This window comes from Petaurus breviceps, unplaced genomic scaffold (assembly GCF_028583685.1).
Source record: "Petaurus breviceps papuanus isolate PSGF00001 unplaced genomic scaffold, PetGlider_PUasm1.0 38, whole genome shotgun sequence".
Taxonomy (NCBI): Eukaryota; Metazoa; Chordata; class Mammalia; order Diprotodontia; family Petauridae; genus Petaurus; species Petaurus breviceps.
Window position 1 is genome coordinate 27,387,255 of NW_027186304.1, and position 20,776 is coordinate 27,408,030.

The 20,776-nt window shown below is 37.8% G+C and overlaps 1 protein-coding gene and 1 long non-coding RNA gene across 7 annotated transcripts in view; one reads left to right on the plus strand and one right to left on the minus strand.

Moving 5' to 3' along the window:
* The window catches only part of L3MBTL4 (L3MBTL histone methyl-lysine binding protein 4), a 450,236-nt gene that overhangs the window by 114,116 nt on the left and 315,344 nt on the right, over window positions 1–20,776 (plus strand). For all 6 annotated transcript variants that reach the window (XM_069099671.1, XM_069099669.1, XM_069099670.1 and 3 more), the window contains one exon: window positions 7,712–7,826. In XM_069099671.1, the coding sequence (XP_068955772.1) occupies window positions 7,712–7,826 (115 nt within the window). The remainder of the gene's footprint in view (window positions 1–7,711; window positions 7,827–20,776) is intronic.
* LOC138170033 (uncharacterized) lies at window positions 370–4,970 on the minus strand. The gene is made up of 2 exons (XR_011170515.1): window positions 4,530–4,970; window positions 370–1,005 (listed from the first exon to the last, which is right to left on the minus strand). It is a non-coding gene; the product is annotated as an uncharacterized lncRNA (long non-coding RNA).

The following is a 20,776-nucleotide window of genomic DNA, read 5'->3' on the forward strand; positions in this document are numbered from 1 at the left end:
GTGTATGATACATAGAATGGAAGTCTTGTTTCAGAGTGGTTTGCAACGTTAATGCCTCTCTTGCATTTACCTGTACCTTAATAATATTCTACAAAGTTAAGCATCGGGTTACTTATTTGTGGCTTAAGTTGTTGTAATGAGTTGTGCTGATAAGTTTAGCTATTTAATAATTATACTGTCCCCAGAATTATTTAAGATAGAAGGAGGGAAAGGTGGTGGGTATATGGGCGGGGAGGGGGGGAAGGAGAGGGAGAGTGAGAGAGAGAGACAGAGAGACAGAGACAGAGACAGAGAGAGGGACAGGTAGTGACTGGACTAAAAATATTAGTGTAGATATGGATTAGTGGTAAATAAACTTTTTCAAATTATAGTTTTTGGAATTTTGTTTATTATATGTCAGTCAATCAATATTTATTTTTCCAGTCATTGATTGTTTTAAGTGATAAGAATACAAATAGGTCTTTGCCCTGAGGGAGCTTACAATCTAATACAGGAAGAAGACAGAAAGGGGAATAGAAAAGGTGGGGTGGAGAGGGAAGAAACCCTGGTGAGAAAACATGAAGGAGAAAAGCAGAGAAATGCTAGCTAGGTGAGAGATGGCTGCCCTGGGCTGAAGTTCCAGGAGCAGCTCTCCATCTCTACCCTCCAGTCAGAGGGAAGGCCCTGGGGCAGAGAGTGCTGATGAACTGTGAGCTCTGGGGCTGAAGTGATCTTGCTGGATGAAGGCATTCCCAAGGTATGATGTGTCACTGAGTGGGAGATAAGAGCAAATGATCAACAGTCATTCGTTAAATGCTTTCCATGTGTCAGGTGCTGGAGATCATGGATTCAGAGCTGCAAAGGACCTTAAAGGCCCTCAAGTCTGCCCCCCACCCCAGTTTGCAGATGGAGAAACTGAGGTAGAGCGGGGTTCACTGTCTTGCCTAGGGTCACACTGCAAGCAAATATCTGAGGCAGGATTCAAACTCTGGTCTTCTTGACTCCATTTTCAGCAAATTTTACCACCTACCAAGACAAAAATTAAATAGTTCCTCCTCTTGAGTTGCTTATATTCTATTGATGCAAACAACATGCACAGAAATAAATAGATAAATCTATATAGAAAGGAAATTTTAAAAAATAGATAAATATATATAGAAAGGAAATTTTAAAATTGATCTTATTTTGGGGGAAGGAAAGGCAGGGATAGAGGCACCAGCAGCTGGAGGGATCAGGAAAAGCCTCATGTACCAGCTAAGAAGGTGACACCTGACCTGTGCTTTGAATGGAATAGAAGCAGATGAGAACAGGTGTATTATAAAGTGTATTCAGCACTTTATAATACACTTCAAGGTGTATTAATATGTGACAGGAAGGGGGGGGAAATAAAACTCTCAGGGAGTTAAGATAGTAAAAGAAATGGAATGAGGCATTAATTAGGAGGAGTGTGAAGGTGACAGAACAGTCACTGTCCCATGAGATGCTGTTGCTAGATGCTTTGGGTAACAGGTACGCTTCAAAATAGATTTAAATTTTTATATGACAGAAGAGGCAAGAATGACATTGGATCAGAAAGCCCAGGCCCATCCCAGTCTCTATTAGTGTATAGAATACCCACTCTTGAAATCACAGGTCCATCAAAACAGATCGCATGGAGAGGCTGTGTTTCCTACACTCAGGGAGTTGGAAGGAACTCTCCCAGCCTCATACCAGCACAGTTTTCTTCTAGAACACTGTGCCATCTCTTCTGTTTTCTATCCGTAATCTGTCAACTATTTCTGGTGTTCTCTACCTGCTTACCTATTCTGCACTCTCTCTCAATGGATTAATGTTGATCAGTAAAGTAGGGGTGGTAATTCATGAACATTTTATACAAATATTTCTTTTCTGATCCTGCCAGTATGCCACTGACTGATCTCCATGGTTTTAGACTGCAAATTCATAGGAAAGAGGTGATTTGAATCTGAACCAGATGGATAATTTCGATCCAGCAGGTGTCATCATAACCATGTTAAATTCTACTTATTTTAGAAGCAAATTTAAGTCTAACTACTTAATTAAAATTAATTAAATTGAGAGCAGTTTAAATGCTCTATAGCCCTTCTAAAAAATTAAACACCTTTTTTTTTTTATTACTCCCAGCAACACAAATGAACTACTAATGTTAATGATTACTTTTATTTCTGGCACTTAAGTAGTACTTTATATTTTTAAATGATTTTTTTCAAATATTAATATACAAAATCTATATAATACCTGAGAGCATCAAAATCTATCAAAAATAATGAAACTGATCCAATGACAAGTTAAATTGTAGCAAATCAATGTCAAGAGAAGACTAAAGATATAAATGACAGAATGTTCGGGCTGAGACTTAGGGATCATGTTGATCAGATACCTTATTTTAGAGTTGAGGAAACTAAGACACAGAAAAGGAAAGAAACTTGCTCAAGGTCACACAGCAAAGAATTAGTAGAGCTTTGATGTAAATTTAGGTCTTCTGAGGTCCAAAGTTTGTTTGTTTGTAAAATTATGGATACCTTTTCTTTTCATCAGTATAGTATAGTAATTTTTCAATACATTTCCAATTAAACCCTACCTGAAGAAACACGGTTAAATATAATTAACAAAAAAGACAGGAGTAACAAGCTTGATCTCCAAGAAGGCAATCTTGGTCTTTCCACTGCATCACAGTGTATTAATTCTGTATCTTTTTAAAATTTAAATTTATTTAAATTAAAATTTTTAATTTTAATTAATTTTTTTTCTATTTACAACTGTCTGCTTGGTTCTTTGTCACAGTTTTTTGTCTCAGAACTTAGTTCATAGAGTCAGGTAGCCCATAATGAATTAAGATTAAAAATCCAGCTTTCCTGCTAATCATTGTACTATTCTTTTCTCCACTTCCCGCAGCCCCACTTCATAATATTTTATTTTTTCCAATTACATGCAAAGATAGTTTTCAACATTCACTTTGATAAGATTTTGAATTCCAATTTTTTCCCTCCCTCTGTTCTCCTCTCCCCAAGATGGCATGCAATCTGATATAGACTGTACATGTACAATCTTATTAAACGTATTTCTGCATTAATCATGTTGTGAAAGAAGAATCAGAACAAAAGGGAAAAACGACAATAAAAGGTAAAAAAAGAGGAAAGTATGCTTCAGTCTGCATTCAGATTCCATATTTCTTTCTTTGGATATGGATAGCTTTTTTTTTTTTTTTTTTTGCTTTTTGGAGGACCATTGGGGTTAAGTGACTTGCCCAAAGTCACAAGGCTAGTGAGTCAAGTGTCTGAGGCCAGATTTGAACTCAGATCATCCTGATTCTAGGGCCAGTGCTCTATTTACTGTGCCACCTGGCTGCCCCCAGATAGCATTGTCTATCATGAATCTTTGGGAGTTGTCTTTAGCACCTTGCATTCCTGAGGAGAGCTAAGTCTATCCAAGTTGGTCATCGTACAATGTTGCTGTTACTGTGTACAGTGTTTTCCTGGTTTTGCTTACTTCACTCAGAATCAGTTCAAGTAAGTCTTTCCAGGTTTTTCTGAAGTCCACCTTCTCCTCATTTCTTTTTTTTTCTTTTTTTTTTCAAGCAGTCAGGGTTGAGTAACTTGCTCAAGGTTACACGGCCAGCCATTTCTGGGTGTGGTGCTGAGTATCTGAGCCCAGATTTGATCCCCAGGTCATCCTGACACTGGAACCAGTGCTCTTACTCGCTGTGCCACCTGGCCGCCCCATCATCATTTCTTATAGGACAATACCACTATACTGTTCTTCCCTCAGGGGATTTTACTATCCCTGGAGGATGAGTGGTCCCCAGGGAGTCTGGTCTAGTATCTTTACCAGGCTGTTCTTCAAGGATGTTTGTTTTGCTGTCCAAAAGTCTGACCCTCCAGATTGCATCTGGATTGAAACAATGAGCACTTCTTAGTCTCAGGAGGGAAAAAGAGGGCCCTTGTTTGTCCTTCATTACCAAACTTCCAACCAATCGTGTTTTTCCCCCTCACCTCAGCTCTGTAAACAATCATGTTGTCCTCAGTCCCATGATGCCATCTACCTCATTCTGTTCTTTGTTCTGTACTCCCCAAAACCTATAAAAGGGGAGCTTTTCGAGGTCTTTGGCATAAATAGAGGCAAGCCATTGACCTTTTATTATCAGGTGGCATGACTGTTAATAAATGATAACTTGCTTGGAGGAACTTGCCTCAGTCTACCTTTTTGTCAGCATTCACAATATTGCAGCTTATCACAGAAAATCACAACATAGTATTCACAACAGCTTATCATTAAAATGGCCACATAGTTTTCACCAAAGTGGTCACAATATTTTGAACAAAGAACAATCATCTCCAAAATATAATAGTCAAAGTTTTCCACTCATGGGGCACACTCAACTCAATCAGTCACTTATTCCGCAATCAATTACTAAGTATCATTAATCACTAAGTACAATCATTAGAAAATACACAAACCCTCCACCCCTAGGTCACTAGTAAACTATAATTTCATCATTACTCAGTACCCACAGAGAGGTCTTTTCATCTTACTTGGGGCTGGTTCTCAGATTCCCTGGATCCCCTTTCATGGTCCCAGATTCTACATGGATTCACCAGACTGTCACCTGGGTTCAATGGCAGATAGCTCCCAGTTCCTTGTCCAGCTCTCTGGGCAGGTCCTGCTCCACACCGAAGTTCACAGCGTCTAGTCCATCTCATATTCTTCACAATTTCTGCTCCTGGAAATTCAAAGTTCAGCCAAGCCACAAACAAAGTCCTTGCATCCTGGTCATGCTTCCTCAGTCTTCTGCAGCTGGATCAAAAAATCAGAATCACCTAATCCAGCCTGGTGGGAGGGGACTCCTGGGCTCCTGTTCAGAAGAAGCTCCACCACCAAGTTCTCAGGAAATTCTGGCTCAGTTCCCCATTCTCTTTTCTGTAGCTGCTCTGCCTCCAAATTCTTGTCCCAAGAAATTCTGACTGTGCCTCTTCTTTCTTACGTACACCGCATTAGCTTCCTGTTTCAGCCAACCCCTTCCTGTTATGTCAGGCACAGGGGTTCATACCTTCTGTTTCTTTCACAGAGGTTTGATTAGTTACTAAGTGCAGAATAAATGCAAGAATTAATATATTTAGCCCTCAGTTCATTTATACTTTATTAATCATATTTCCCACTGTAGGATTTTATTTCACTAAGTTGGTGGCAGAAAGTTTTTATGTAGAAATAAAATGCTTTCTAATAATTACTTACTAATGTGTGAGCAGTAATAAAAACTATGAGTACTTAAACTCTGGGAGTGTGTATGTGTGGTGTGTGTATGTGTGTCTTAATACTTACCAATATGACCATAATCCAAATGATGCTTGAGAAAGACTCCTCTCTTTGTCATGTTTAATAAGTGGCTATCCAGTCTTTGTTTGAAGGTCTTCCCATAATGGCTTGACCATGAAATTGTAGTTGTTAATAGCTCAATATAAGCACAGCTGGGATGTCCCCTATAATGGGTCAGATATTTGTGCTTGGTCCTATGTTGTTTAACATTTTTATCAGGGACTTACTAGATGGCCAGCTCACCAAATTTAAAGATGGCACCAGCTGGGAGGGATAACTAATAAAATATGTGACAGAATGATGGTCCGTGGGGTTCTTGGCATTATAAAGCACTAAGAGAAATCTAATAAGTTTAATTCAGCAGGGATAAATGTAAAATCTTGCACTTGGGTATGAAAAGATCAACCTCACAGTATAAAACATGGTTAGACAGAAGTTTTTCTGACAAAGATCAGTGGGTTTCCATGGACAACAAGCCCAATGTGATTCATCAGCGTGACAAAAAAAAAAAGCTAATCAATCTTTGCCTGCATTAAGACAGGAATATCTTCCAAGAATAGAGAAGTAATAGCCACCCTGTATTCTTCTCTTGTCTGAATTATTGTGTTCAGTTCTGGGCAACATACTTTATGATAAGCTGGAAAGTATTAAGAGCAGCCTAAGAGGATGATCAAAGGCCTTCAGTCCACGGCATAGAAAGATGTGTTGAAGGCACTAGAGAGGAAGAAAGAATACTTGGGGGAGGGATGATATCTGCCTTCTGATATTTGAAGGTCTGTCATGTAAGAAAGGAATTACATTTGTTCTGTTTGGCCCCATAGGGCAAAACAGTAGCAATAGATGGAGATTGCAAAACTTGATTTCAGGAAAGCCTTTCAAACAGTTGAAGCTGTGAGAAAAAAATGGAATGGGCTGCATGAAGAAGTGATGAGCTTCTCTTGCTTTGAAGATCTTAAATCAGAGGCTGGGTGGACACATTAGGTTTTAGAATGAGGATTCTTATGCATCTTATAGATGGTTTCTGAGGTCCCTTCCAACTTCCTCAGGTAGCCCATTCTATCTTTTAGAAAGCTCCAGTTCTTAGGAAGTCCCCCCATCCCCTTCCCCACTCCTTAACCTCCAATCTTCCAACCCACTCAATTCTCCAATCTGTAAATTCCATCCATTGTTGCTGATTCTTCTTGTTAAGTCATTTTTCAGTCCTGTCCAACCCTTCATGACCCCATTTGGGGTTTTCTTGGCAAAGATGCTAGAGAGGTTTGCCATTTGCTTCTCCAGCTCATTTTATAGATGAGGAACTGAGGGAAACAGTGTTATGTGACTTGCCCAGGGTCACACAGCAAAGTAAGTGTCTGAGGCCAAATTTGAACTCATGAGGATGAGTCTCCCTGATTCCAAGCTGAGTGCTCTATCCACTCTTCCACCTAGCTGCCCCATTTCCTGATTGTACTACCTTTTGCCTTCATGTTGTTTGCAAACAACTATGTTATTTCCCCAAAGTCAAGGTCTTCCCTCAGATGTTGGTCCCAGAACTAGACAGAACACTCCAGATGTGTTTTTATTACAGTAGATTACAGTAGAACATCATTCTCTGTTTTTGATATTTTACGTCTGTAAATTCAGCCTATGTTGTCATTTGAATATTTTTCTCTGCCACCTCACGCTATAGACTTGTGCTGAGAGCTTTCATAAGAAGTGTCGTCTAACCATTCCCCGCCTTCCCCCCCGCCACATTTTATACTATGTTTTTTAAACTTGGGTAAATATAAGACTTTAATTTATCTCTTACTATTTTGTTTACCCATAGTGGCAACAGTGCTGTATGTCAACCTGTTAATTGTTAGGAGTTAGGAGCAGTTAGGAGGCGTACTTTCTTTTGGGTGTGCATAGTTAGGAAATGATAAAAAGTCTCCTAGAGTTTACCAAACCTGAAAACCCATGCCCTTTTCTGAAGATAAACATTATGGGAAAACATGAGACCAGAGTGAAAATGAACAACATCCACAGGAATGATGAAGTTCTGGACAGGAATCAAACAATGTTTTAGTTTGTTTTATCACTGGTTTTGAGTAAGAAAGAAAGATAGGAGTTGTCAATAGCTGGTTAAATAGAGAGTGTGACAAAAGCATTTGATTTTTGTGAGAATTCCCATTCGTATCTGAATCTACTCATGGTCATGACAAAAAACAAAGACAAACTCAGAAGTTTTGCTATTTCTTTGAGAAATATGTGTATCTTGAATTCTATGTTTGATTGTTTTTATTCCTTATGAGCACAGATAATATTATTTTGATATTTTTATACTCTTAGCATATTGATCTCCGATTAATAAAGTTTTTTCACATGTATTTGGATGTATAACTATCAAAATGCTGATTATTCAAATTATACTTTTTAACAGGTTCACTTTGATGGCTGGAGCCACAAATATGACTATTGGATGGATGTTGACAGTCCTGACATTCACCCAATAGGATGGTGCAGTATGACAGGTCACCCACTAGAAGTGCCATATCGTAAGTATGGTCTTTTGCATTGAGTTGTTTTTTTTTTTCATTTGCCTTGAATGCATTTGAGTCTTAGGGTTGTTGACTTCTTTTATATTTCAAATAGCCACATATTTAATAGAATAGAAGATCATTGAAAAACAATAATCCTCAATGATTTGCCACATATAACAAATTAGGTATGATACTCAGAATGGATTTTTGATAGTATTAGCCAAATTTGATAGTATTTGATATTATCATCCATTTTAAGGATGGAAACTAAGCTAAGGAAATTAATGTCCATCTTGTTTGTATAGATTTTGTTTTTGTCAATATAGTGTAATGTATCATGTCTTTGCAGCACATCTGTCTACACATGGGTCATTATTTACTGGAGTGTGTCAGCTTTAGAGTGAAGAACTGGGTATTCATTGTTTTTCTATCAACTCCATTTGCTAGCACTATGCCTCACATATAACAGATACTTAATAAATATTTGAATAAAAAATAAAAATGCAAGAATTAATATATTTAGCCCTCAGATAGTTCATTTATACTTCATTAATCACGTTTCCCACTGTAGGATTTTATTTCACTAAGTTGGTGGCGGAAAGTTTTTATGTAGAAATAGAATGCTTTCTAATAATTACTTACTAATGTGTGAGCAGTAATAAAAAACTATTGGTACTTAAACTCTGGGAGTGTGTGTGTGTGTGTGTGTGTGTGTGTGTGTGTGTCTTAATACTTACCAAAATTTCAGGAGAGAATTATCCAGACCTTTTATCCTTGAACCTTTGTAATCAGTGTCTAATTTTTTATGTGAATGAATCCTTTGATTGGGTTCTCATAAGTAGTGACTTGTTTCAGATACACATAAGCATTTTTTGCTCATTGCCCCAGCTCTTGTCTATACACATTTGATAGGTGAAATGTTGACTTTTGACCTACTAATTAGATTGTCTTCTTATAAACCTAAACCAGAGAGAGACTCTCTTAGGCTTTACAACTATTGCAAGCAGACATGTTTTTCAGAGAATCTCCTACTCTTAAAAGGTATCTCTTACAGTCAAACATATTTCACTAGCATGCTTACCAAATATAACTGGTAAAGGCAGGTGTGGAAGGAAATATATGACTGGGTAGCTTTATAATCATTTCAATATACCAATATGTAGCAAAAAAAAAAGCAGAGAGTAAAATTTAGCACAGAGTAAAATTTTACTGTAGGTCATCAAAGTCTTTTAAGGATAATAGAAACTCAGGTACATACAATAGAGACTGTAATTTTAACTAAAGTGCTGAAAAACTTGACTGTCTGGTTTTAATTCCCTTTATATATGACTTTTAAAAGATGGGAAGAGATCTAGGACAGTACAAGAATCAGAATGTCCTGGGTTTGAGGCTAAACTTTAACTTTAGCTAAGGGACTAGCTGAGTGATCTTAGACCAGGTGCTTAAACTCTCTGAGTCTCAATTTCCTGATCGTTGAAATACTGTCTAGGAAGGTAGTTTATAGGAAGGCATTTTGTGGGCCTTCAAGTATGCCACGTTAATGGAAATTACTTCTGTTACTGCAAAATGGAGGAGAGTGGAGCTCACATTTTCTACATCACAGGATTGTTGTGTAGATATAATTTTACACTTGTGTAAAATGCTTTGTAAATCAAAGTACTATATAATTGCCATCTCTTGATAGTTTTCATTATGTTCTACCACATACGTGATAATCATGCATGCTATCATGTTATTTAGGGTTACCTTGGGCATGTGGGACACACAGAGGACCTTGTAGACTTATCATATTGGAGAGAATTTTTGTAACATTAAAAGTTAGGGTCCCTGCACTTAAAGAAAGAAAGGAGGAAAACAAGCATTTATTAAGTGCTTACTATTTGCTAGGGACTGGACTCTGTACTTGGAATACAAATACAAGCCAGAAGAAAAACAGGCTCTGCCCATAACAAGCTTACATTTTAATAAAGGAAAAGAATGTACAAAAGGGAAGTGAAAGCTAGGAGAAATTATGGAAGGCTGGCCTAAGCCCTTCCACAAGATGGGGACTCCAGGAGGAATTCACCCGTGGGAGGAGGGGAGCTGGTTTTACTGAGAGATATTCCATGATGAGCAGACCTCAGCAGTAGTTGTTGATGTCAGACAAATCCATAGCCGTGCATTGTTCACCTGAGTGAGTCCTAGGTCTGGATCTACTCAGAGTTAGACTGAGATTTTTCCATTGGGTAGATTGAATTTGTTTTGTTTTGTTTTTTGACTAAGTACTTTGGTGGGAGTGAGAGGGAGGCCTTGACTTATAGACTGCTGTGCATGGGGAAAGGTGTGAGTGTTTCTGCAAAGTTCAGAGGCTGTGGTCATAGAGTTAGGGTTTTGTTGGGTAACTGAAAGTGGGAGGTGCTGCCTCGATCACAAAACAAGGATCACAGAATCTCAGAGTTAGAAAAGACCTAATATTTTCTCTTAAATCTAACCTCCATGCCTCTGTAAGAATCCCTGTTCAACAAGCGTTCTTCTTAACCTGTGGTCTGCAAACAAATTTCCATATAATTGGTTTCTTTTGTAATCTTAGACATTTTAAAATGTTTCTTTGAGAAGAGATCGATAACTTCTCCTGGGTTCCAGAGGAAATTAGGACACAAAAAACCCTTCCCTACAATGGCCTCAACAAATTATCATTGACCCTTTGCATGATGAAACTGGTTATAGAGAATGCAAGGATTCCTGAGGGAGCCTTTTCCTCTTTTGGGTACCCCTAATTCCTATTAAATTTTTCTTTACAGTGAGAGCCAAAATCTGCCTCTGTAACTTCTATCCATTAGAATATGTTTCCTCCCTCTTTTAAGGGCAGCTAGGTAGCACAGTGATAACATACAGGGCCTGGAGTCAGGAAAACTCATCTCCTTGAGTTCAAATCTGGTCTCATACACTTAGTAGCTGTGTGACCCTGGACAAGTCACTTAACCCCATTTGCCTCAGTTTCCTTATCTGTAAAATGAATTAGAGAAGAAAATGGCAAATCACTGCAGTATCTTTGCCAAGAAAACCCCAAATGGGGTCATAAAGTTGGAAATGACTGAAATGATTGAACAACAACAGCATTCCTCCTGTATTCTTTTACAGATTCTTGACGATGTTTATCATCTCTTCAAAGTTAAATACCCTCATTTCCTTCAGCTAATGCTGACTGGCATGACGTGGTATTAGGACCTTTGACCATCCTAGTTTCCCTCCTCTGGACTCAGATCTCCAACTTATTGCCCTTTTTTGCCTATTTTTTTTTGGAGGGGCAGTTGGGGTTAAATGACTTCCCCAAGGTCACACGGATAGTAAGTGTTAAGTATCTGAGGCTGGATTTGAACTCAAGTCTTCCTGGTGCTCTATTCACTGAGCCACCTACCCGCCCCTTTATTGCCCTTTCTAACATGCGACCCCCCAAAACTGAACACAATACTCCTAACGTGGTCTGACCAGAAAAGGGTACATTGGAATCATTGCCTCCCTTATGTAGGTCATCATGTCCCTCATTAGGTAATCTCAGGTGACATTGCCTTTTCCAACTACAGTGTCCTGCTGTTAACTCATAAATCTCTTGGTCCACTAAAACCCCTAGATCTTTTTCAGGTGCCCTACTGCTCTCTGCCCATCATTCTCCCATTTGGGATACTGATTTTTTTTTTAGCTGGGAGTAAGATTCTGCATTCAACTCTATTCAATTTCATCTTAGTGGATATAGCCCCAATGTTGTAGCCTATGCTGCTCTTTTTTAGGGCCTGAAATCAAATGTATTTATTATACCTCCCAGATGTGCGTCTTGGGTGAATTTGAGGGATGTGGGAGTTTTGCCTTCTTCCAGACCACTGATAAAAATGTTATGCAAGTACTCAGTTTCTGGATGGAACAGATTTTATTAAGGGAGCCACGGGGTCAGGTTACAAAATTTGTTACCTAATTAACAGTGAAGATCTTATTTGCATAAGCAGTTTGTGTAATTTGGTGCACTGTTTCCTTTGGGTATTTGTGTGTTTTTAGACTGTCCAATAAGGTCATAAAGCTTCCTATAAATTCATTGCATCTGACCAACACTGTTATCCACATTATTCTCAGGAGAACAATGGAGGGGAATCCTCTGTTTCTGGACCAGATACTTTTAGTAGGACTTTGGCCATTTTGGTGGTGAAACTGTGTTATCACAGGTAGATCCCAGAATTTTTCCTGTTACATTTCTCTACCTCATGATGTTCAGGTGATGCTAGGGTTTTCAGGAGTTGAAACTTTCCTGAGTGAAGAAAATTTTTTTCATGATAGAAATATCTCTCTCACTATTTTGGTTTTCAGGAGTGTTGGAGATATTTTAGGTTCTTGTGGTCCAACTGCCCTAAGATAGTATGTATGCACAGACTTTTCAGAGTCATGGTGCTTGGCCTCATATGATGCCTATAACTTCTGGCAGGTTTTATCCCCATATGGTCTAATTGCTTTCTGCTGTTGCTGTTTAGGACCACAATGCATTCGATGTGGTGCCAGCTGGGGAAAGGGGAGTCTAGACTGTCATAGCTGAGGCATCTGCCTCTACCCTAAGTAGCCACCATCGCTGTCATTTCAGACTCTCATTTATATAGTACTTTAAACAATTTCTTATTTTTGGTTTTTATATTATTTATATTTCCCGGTGTATCTTTCCCTTTACTCCCTACTAAAGAATTACCGTGTTTCCCCGATAATAAGACCTATCCCGAAAATAAGCCCTCCCCTTACTGCGTAAGATTCCTCTAAAATACGCCCTCCCCCGAAAATAAGCCCTATTGAGATTGCTACCATCCCCTCCCACGTGAAACGCACGCCACGCTCCGAGCTGCATCCAGTCAGAGCTGCAGCAGTGAGCGCGTCATCCTGTTCTTCCCCAGTCTTTTGCTTATTGAATAAAGGTACATTTTTTTTGTTCACATTTACCTGTTTATTAAAATTGCGTCAATGTTCATTAAAATAAGCCCTCCCCTGAAAATAAGCCCTCTGGTGTTTTTCTCCAAAAAAATTAATAAGACAGTGTCTTATTATCGGGGAAAAACGGTATCTCTTTGGACAAAGAATAAAAAAGGGAAAGAAAAATAGTTCAGCTAGTCATATATTGAAACAGTTTAATATCATATGCCAAGTCCCACAACCATAGACCCCCACCTTTTAGAAGAAGTGGAGTGAGATGTGTTTACCCCCTTCCCTTTTCCTTATCCTTACCCTTGTCTCTTTCCCTATGTCCTTCTATTATCCTGTTCTCCTGTCTCCTTCCCTTATCTCTTTCCCTTTCCCCGTTCCCTCTCTTGTTCCTTTATCCTCTCCCCCTCTCCTTTCTTTATCCTCTTCTTCGGTCCCTTTTTCCTTGCCCTGTCCCTGTTTTTATCTCCTTCCCATTTTCCTTCCCCTTCATCTCCTTCCTTTTTCCCTTTTCTCAGGGTTAGGACATAGGAAGGAGAGAAAATAAATGCTTATTAATTAAAAACATTATTTTCTAAAGGAAATAATTAAAACTTCCTACTTCAGATGTTCTTATATAATTCTGATTAAATGTGGTGTCTTAGATTTGGCTTTTAGCAGCAAACAAAGAATGTTGTCTTTGGAGTCAGAAGTCCGAGGTTCAAATGTTGCCTCTGATACTTATTACCTAGGTGGTGTAACCAAGTCGCTTTATCTCCTGGGGCCTCTCCTTATCTGTAAAATTCAGGGGGATTGGACTAGGTGGACTCTGAGGTCCCTTCCAGTTCTGGATCTGTAATCCTGTGTTCTTCACCCAGCATATTCATTCAGTTTTGTTTTTTTTTCCTTGGGGAGTATTGCTTTTCATTTGTTGGGAGTTTGGTTTTATATACACATACAATACAAACAGTCTACCAAAGTCTTCTTCTTTTAACTTCCTCATGGTATGCAGCTGGCATGGGATTTTTGAAGGCTTTGCCTGTTGAACACAAATTCTGACAGGGCTGATAATGTCAGAGCAACCACCCTGGGTGAGTTCAGAGAGGCTTATCACCCAACAGATGGACGCTGAGTAAGTGGGAATTTCTCAAGTCCCTGTCATAACTCTCTACAATAGCACAGAAGGGTTATTATTTCCAACCCTGAAGGGAGATCACTACCCAAGTGAAATCACAGATTCTTGATGCATTGAGGTACGATGAAAGCAATTATGAAATGGTGGGGAATGATATTTCATGTTTCAGATGGACACTAAATAGAAATAGCATTTCGGTAAATAGAAATGCCTAGCCAAATAGGATGTTTTACAGTATATAATAGGCCATTATTTGAGAGGATCTGAACAAATGATTTCTAAGTTTTTTTCCCCCAATTCTTGAATACTATCTTTCTTTGAATCTGTGTGAATCTAACTCTAGATTTTCAGTCATGTTCCTCCCCACCACCCCCAAAGTGATTTTACTTTTAACACAGATATGTGACTCAGCATTTGCTTTCAGTGACACCTTTGTTCCACAGAAAACAATAATTAAAATTAGGACTTTAGTTGTCCTGCTTATTTTAGCCTTGTGACTGTACAGAGAGAAAAACTGTAATACCCCTTATGCAGATGAAAGCTTATGTGTGACAGTGTTGAGGGATCTTGAAATAAAGAAGTGATCAAAATTAGTAGTCTGTCAGGAAGGATGTTCAGAAGCATTAAGTTTTCAGTTATGTCTAGAATATGGGCATAAATTAAGGGAATATTTCAGATGACTGAATTGGAATAAAGGCTTAGAGTGTCCACTGTTATCTTAGAGTAAGAAGCCTCTTTCAAGGTAGGGTGTATATACCATAGGAGATAAGACAGATGATCCATTGAGATAGAGAAAAATATTAAAACTTTTGTTTCTGTTTATTTTTATCAACCAATCAATAAACATTTATTAAATGTTTGCTATGTGCCAGGCACTTTACTGTAAAGCGCTAGGGGTAAAAAGAGAAGAAAAACAGTCCCTGCCCTCAAGGAGCTTAGAATTTAATGGTAGAGACAACAGGCAAACAAATATATACAAAGCAAGCTATACAGGATAAATAGATTTATAAAAAGAATTTAAACTTTATTTGTGATAATAGATAAACATTAGTGCCTTCACTTGGTCCCTAGACAGACAGCCACATGTTACATATGGTATAGCAGATATTCTGAGGATTGAGTATAATTTCCACAACATGGAGAAGTTGACAGTGGTGCCCACATTTGTTTATTTCCCTTCAGCATATTGATTGCTGTGTACTTTTGCCCACCTAAGTGGATTTACAAATTAATTATTTTCTTTTAACTGAACTAGCCCTTATGAAATGGCTTGAAAAGCTTCCTTCAGAGAAACTGAAGATAACATTAATGATGAAAGCACAAGTAGGCAGCCAGAACATGGCAAAACTAATATAGCTAATACTCTGGTACAAGCCAACAATGAGCCAATCAGACCTAGCAAAAAGCCAGCCAGGAAAATTTCAAATTATCAAGAAAATTATTTGACACATGCATTTATATATTTAATGTTAAACTTCTGCCTAAATGCATCTTGCGCCTTGAGATATTTGTTAATGAAAGCATCAGGCTGTCATGATTAGAAAGAAATTATAAAAACTAAGTTATAGTTTCCCAGCAATGTTAAGGTGTTCTTCTAAAAACTTATATTCACTTACTTAAAAAAGACTTGGAAAGATTACTTTCTAAAGTATTTAAAAATTTTCCAAATGAAATGTTTTGGTGGATTTGTTAAAGATATAAAAATGTCTTCGAGGTTCCAGTTGTTTTTAAAATTTTATTTTATTTTATTTTTAATTTATTGAATAAAAAATAATTTCTATAGCAGAGCATAATTTTTAAAAATATGATTGCACATGAACCTGAAAATTATTATGTACAACTTGCTATTCCTTTTAAATATATTTATAAAGGGGCGGCTAGGTGGCACAGTGAATAGATCACTGGGCCTGAAGTTAGGAGGACCTGAGTTCAAATGCAGCCTCTGACACTTAACACTTACTAGCTGTGTGACCTTGGGCAAGTCACTTAACTCCAATTGCCCTGCCCTTCCCCTTCCACTTGAACCTTGGACTTCTAACTCCAAAGCAAATATATATATATATCCAATATACACAACTGTTTTTAAATAGCAACTTAATGTTATCAGGGATGATGGAAACTTACTAACTGAATTTCAGTAAAAATCTTTCCATGATGGTGAACTTAGCAAATAGAATGAAAAGGTTATTTAGTGAGCACATCAATGCACTTCTTCCATTTGAATCCATGTATATTAATGATGATGACAGAATTCTTATAGCAATTTAAGGTTTGCAGAGTGCTTTACATGTTACATAATTTATGCACATAACAACCCTGTCAGGTAGGTGCTATTATGGTCATCTTTTTACAGATCAGAAAACAAAGGTAGAGATGGGCAAAACGTTTAAGGTCACACAGTGAGTTAAGCGTCTGAAGAAGGATTTGGACTCAAATCTTTGCATTATATCCCCTATTCTACCTAATGTCCTTTGTGATGTTTTAATTTTTTTCAACTATAACAGCCATTGTAACCAAGTAAAGCATATACACAAAAAAAAGATATTAGAGAGAATGAAATGAAGGTGAAATAATATTTTAAATTATTTTATTAAATATTTTGATACAAAATAAACAACTTTCAAACCCAGCTTAGAATCATTATATCAAACCAATATTTTAAACAATAATGTAAAATATTCAGTCACATTCATTTCACTAAAATGTTGTTGATATTAATATATTTAGTGAGAGCAAAAGTATTTTGTATCATTTAATAAATAAGTTATTTGGAAAATATTCTTGCATCTTCATCTTGAGCTTTTAAATGTCTTCTTTTTGTTTATGTTTTACAATGTACTTAAGGTATCTCTGCTATGTTACGTATATAATTTATATATATATGTGTGTGTGTGCGCACATAAATACACACATATGTAATGTAATGTGACTATTGTTAATTTACATTTCTATAACTGTTAGGAATATGTGATCAAAACAGTTTGGAGAACACTAGCTTATGGATGTCTGTAGCTTTAGTTTGTCAGAAACTGTCTATCTGTAAGTGATTTAGAAGAGACTGGAAAGCAGGGCCAGGCTCACATAATTGTGGATAAAAATATACATGTCCTGGCACAAAACAGAGTGTGGTTAATTAAATGAACTCTTTGTAGAACTCATACTCACTTGTTCTGGTGTTCTCTGCTTCAGACTGACACATAGATCATATTTCTCTTCTCACTCCTCAAACTGTCTTGCTTCTGATCCAGGCACCACATTCCTCCTTTGCCCAGCCTCAGCTCAGTATTCTGAATGCTTGGCAGCTGATTGCAGTTTTTTTCATGACTAATCTGGTAATTCTGACTCTTAACCTGGCTGGGAATCTTGCGGCCAGGACTCTTCCTCTGACCCAGCAGAATTCCGCTGAAGTACAGCATAGAAGATTCTCTGGTCCATTCCTGAGTAGTATTAGGAAGATCATGTTTGTGGGGTCAGTGGACCTTATTTTTTTCATAAATCAATGACTTTTAATTTGTCTTCACTTTCTTACCCCAAAGAATCAACCATTTTTCTTTAAATCGAAGAATGTATTTTTTGCTGAAAATTTTTTTCCTATTGCTCTATTAATACAGTAGTTAGCATCTTAGCAAAAAATTCCCAAGTGATATACTTTAGCTAAAATGGAAGACTCTCAATCTCTTAGATCTAATCTATTAAATTCACCTGCCAGGAAAAAAAAAGATAGCTGTAAAGATCTGTCTTTAGAAAGGTATCATTAAATTCTTAGTCAACTTCCTATCTGCTCTTGCTAGGATTATTTCAGCTAGCTCCTATCTGACTTTCTTGAACCTGCTTTTTCCCTGGGATTCTTCTTCTTAGTCTGCTGCTTATGTAATTATCCTTTAATACCATTCTCTTCAGTCTTCTGCTCAAACCACTTAAATTATTTTTCTGTTTCATCCAGTCTGAACTGTGCCTAGTTTTCATCTAGGCCTTCCATAATCTGGCCCTGCCTTTGTCTATCCATTTTTTCCATACTGTCCCCCAAAATGTCACTCTTACCCTATGGGATTCTCTCTCCAAGCCCATCTCTTTATCCAAATTGTGTTCTCTGCAGTGAAAGTTGCATGGGGTATAGCAGAGATATCTGACTTGCTGAAAGCAGCAAAGTAATATAATCAGAACCAGATTAGAATGTAATTGGGAAATAGTTTACAAAATTAAAAAAAAAATCCAGAATATAGCATGGATAATGTTAATTTGTATTTTTTTAGTTAGTATGCAGCCTGCAGGGATCCTTTCTGTTTGAGTTTGACACTGCTGGTATAGAGGAAAGATTACCTTGACTGCATTGTAAGCTGCTTGGGGAACTTCAAAACACCCATGTAGAGAGGTTGGCTTTGAAAGGCAGTTGTTCTCTTCTTTAGAGGCTGTAGTGAAAGAAGAGACAGTAGGGGATGATTTTAGAAGGTTTGAGGTGAGGGGAGAAGCCACTCTTCATTGACCCCTTTTCAGGTTTTCTTGGCAAAGGTACTGGCCTGGTTTGCAATTTCCTTCTCCATCTCATTTTGCATATGAAAAAATGGTGGATACTAGTGAATGACATGGGCCATCATAAGTATAACACAAGTGACACTTCCTCTTTTATTGCATGACTGACCTATTTTATTTTTCAGTCGTATATTTGTCTTTTTTTTTCCTTTTTGGAGGGGGGAGGGCAGGGCAATTGGGGTTAAGTGACTTGCCCAAGGTCACATGGCTAATAAGCTTGTCAAGTGTCTAAGGCTGGATTTGAAGTCAGGTCCTCCTGACTCCAGGGCTGGTGCTGTATTCACTGTGCCACCTAGCCTCCCTCTCATACATTTGTCTAATATCAGCTTTCTCCTACATAATTCCTCAAGTGTAATATATACCACCTGATCGTACCAGCCATATGCCAGAATAGTTCTATGGATAGAATATTGGATTTGGCTTCCCAAGGACTTGTGTGTTCAAGTGTATTAAGTGTGGAACCTTGGGCAAGTCACTATCCATTTACAGGGGTCTTCCCTGCCGACCCCCCCCCTCCCCAAATGTACATATACTCCTGTTTACTGAGGGGTGAGTTCTGTGGGTTGTCTATTTAATTGTACATCATATCCTTTTCCTCAGTTCCTGATTATCTTCCTGGTTGCCCTGCTAGGCAGAAACTTGCTTCTGTGGGGTTAGATTTCCCCAGAGGAATCAAAAGTCAAGAAAAGTTAACCATGAATTTTTATGATCAGTTCCATGTATTGCTTCCTTTCATTGACAGGATAATTGTGAGCTGACTGTCTGCTAAAGTTTAAACAACTACTGCATTATTCCCCAGATCCTTTATTATAATTGTTCTATCTGTGTATATGGGTCAAGCCTAAATGTGAAAAAACCTTTAGTTTGATTCACCTCCTTTAAAATCGTTGGCTTTCACTTCCCTTAAATTTCTTGGCAGAGTATTTCAGTTCTGCCTTTTCTTTGTGATTTTCTAAACCATCAAAAGCCTAAATGTCTCATAAATTAATTCTAGGGATCTCTGTGTTTTATGAAGTTTATCCCTAGTGCAGGTAACCTCACATTTGCATTGTAGATAGACTGCTTTTCAAGTGAGTTGACATTTCTGGTTGGTATGAGTAGCCTTTAATGTTTACCTGCATTTGGGGAATGGTGATTGGCCCATTCTCTGATAGATAGAATCTCTGTAAGTGGGCCAATTTTCCCTAGTGGGTCTGTAACATCAATATTTAATGATAGCAATGAGTTCTTGTCTGTGGGTTTTATTAACACCAGTTATTTTCTTGGGACCAGATTGCAGGATCCCTGAGATTCCTTTCAGAAGTTTTTCTTTAATGTAGACTTCCTACATCTTACCCTATGACTTCAGGATTGCCACCTATTTGTGTTCTAATAGTCATCAGGTATTTTATTATGCCCACTTGTGCTTTGGACCATTTTAGATAAAAGCTTGAATTTGATAAGAAGTTTCTTTCAGAGTGCTGTGGCACACAGTACTCTCCCTCACTTATGACCCCCAGACTATCCCAGGTAGTGTGTCACAATCCTCCGTTACTGAGGACTTGCTCATATTAGTCATCCAAAGTCAATTCTTGGGTCAAAGGAAGGTGTTGAGGATAATTTCTTTACCTTCCCTACCCCAAGTTTCCCTCCCAGCATGCTTTTCTTTTGTATGCAAATCACAAGGGGGAAGCTTGAAAAGGATGAAGATGCTTCCCTCTTGGCAACAAATAACAGCCTGCTTTAGAGTATGCGTTTTATTTAATTTTGAATTCTTCATTATGTTTTTCTCCCGCTAATAAGGAGGCAGTGTTTGTTTATGGGCCAAAATGTCTTTTCTTGCCTTATTAGTTCCTCATGTCTTCATATTATTCATTTATGCTTACTGAATTTTTTTTTCTGTGAAAGCTATCCTGTTATTCAGATTTGGTAGAGAGATGCAACTTAATAAATATATTTAATACTGTAAAATATATTTTGTGGAAATGTTAATATGGGAAGAGAGAAGTCACTTAAATTTAAGACCTTTGCTCACATTTCATGGAGAAAGATCACAGTACTTTGGCCTAGCCCCTGAAGTAATGGGATGAATGGGCAGACATTATAGGAGGGAGGTCTGAGTTGGACCTCCATTCATTTAATTCAACAAACACTGATGAAGTGCTTATTATGCAAATGGGCACTGTGGTAAACTCCACATGTGGGAAAACTTTCTTATAATTAGAAGAGTCCCCCAGTGTAGGGATCTTTCACATAGATCTGGATAGTTCCATATTGGGAGTGCTACAGAGGGAATTCATGCACCAGATTTAGGTTTTTGATGGCTTCTGGAGTCTCAGCTCTATAATTCTAGGACTCTATATAATTTACATATCGCTAAGATCAATAGAAGCATTTATTGACTTAATTAAAG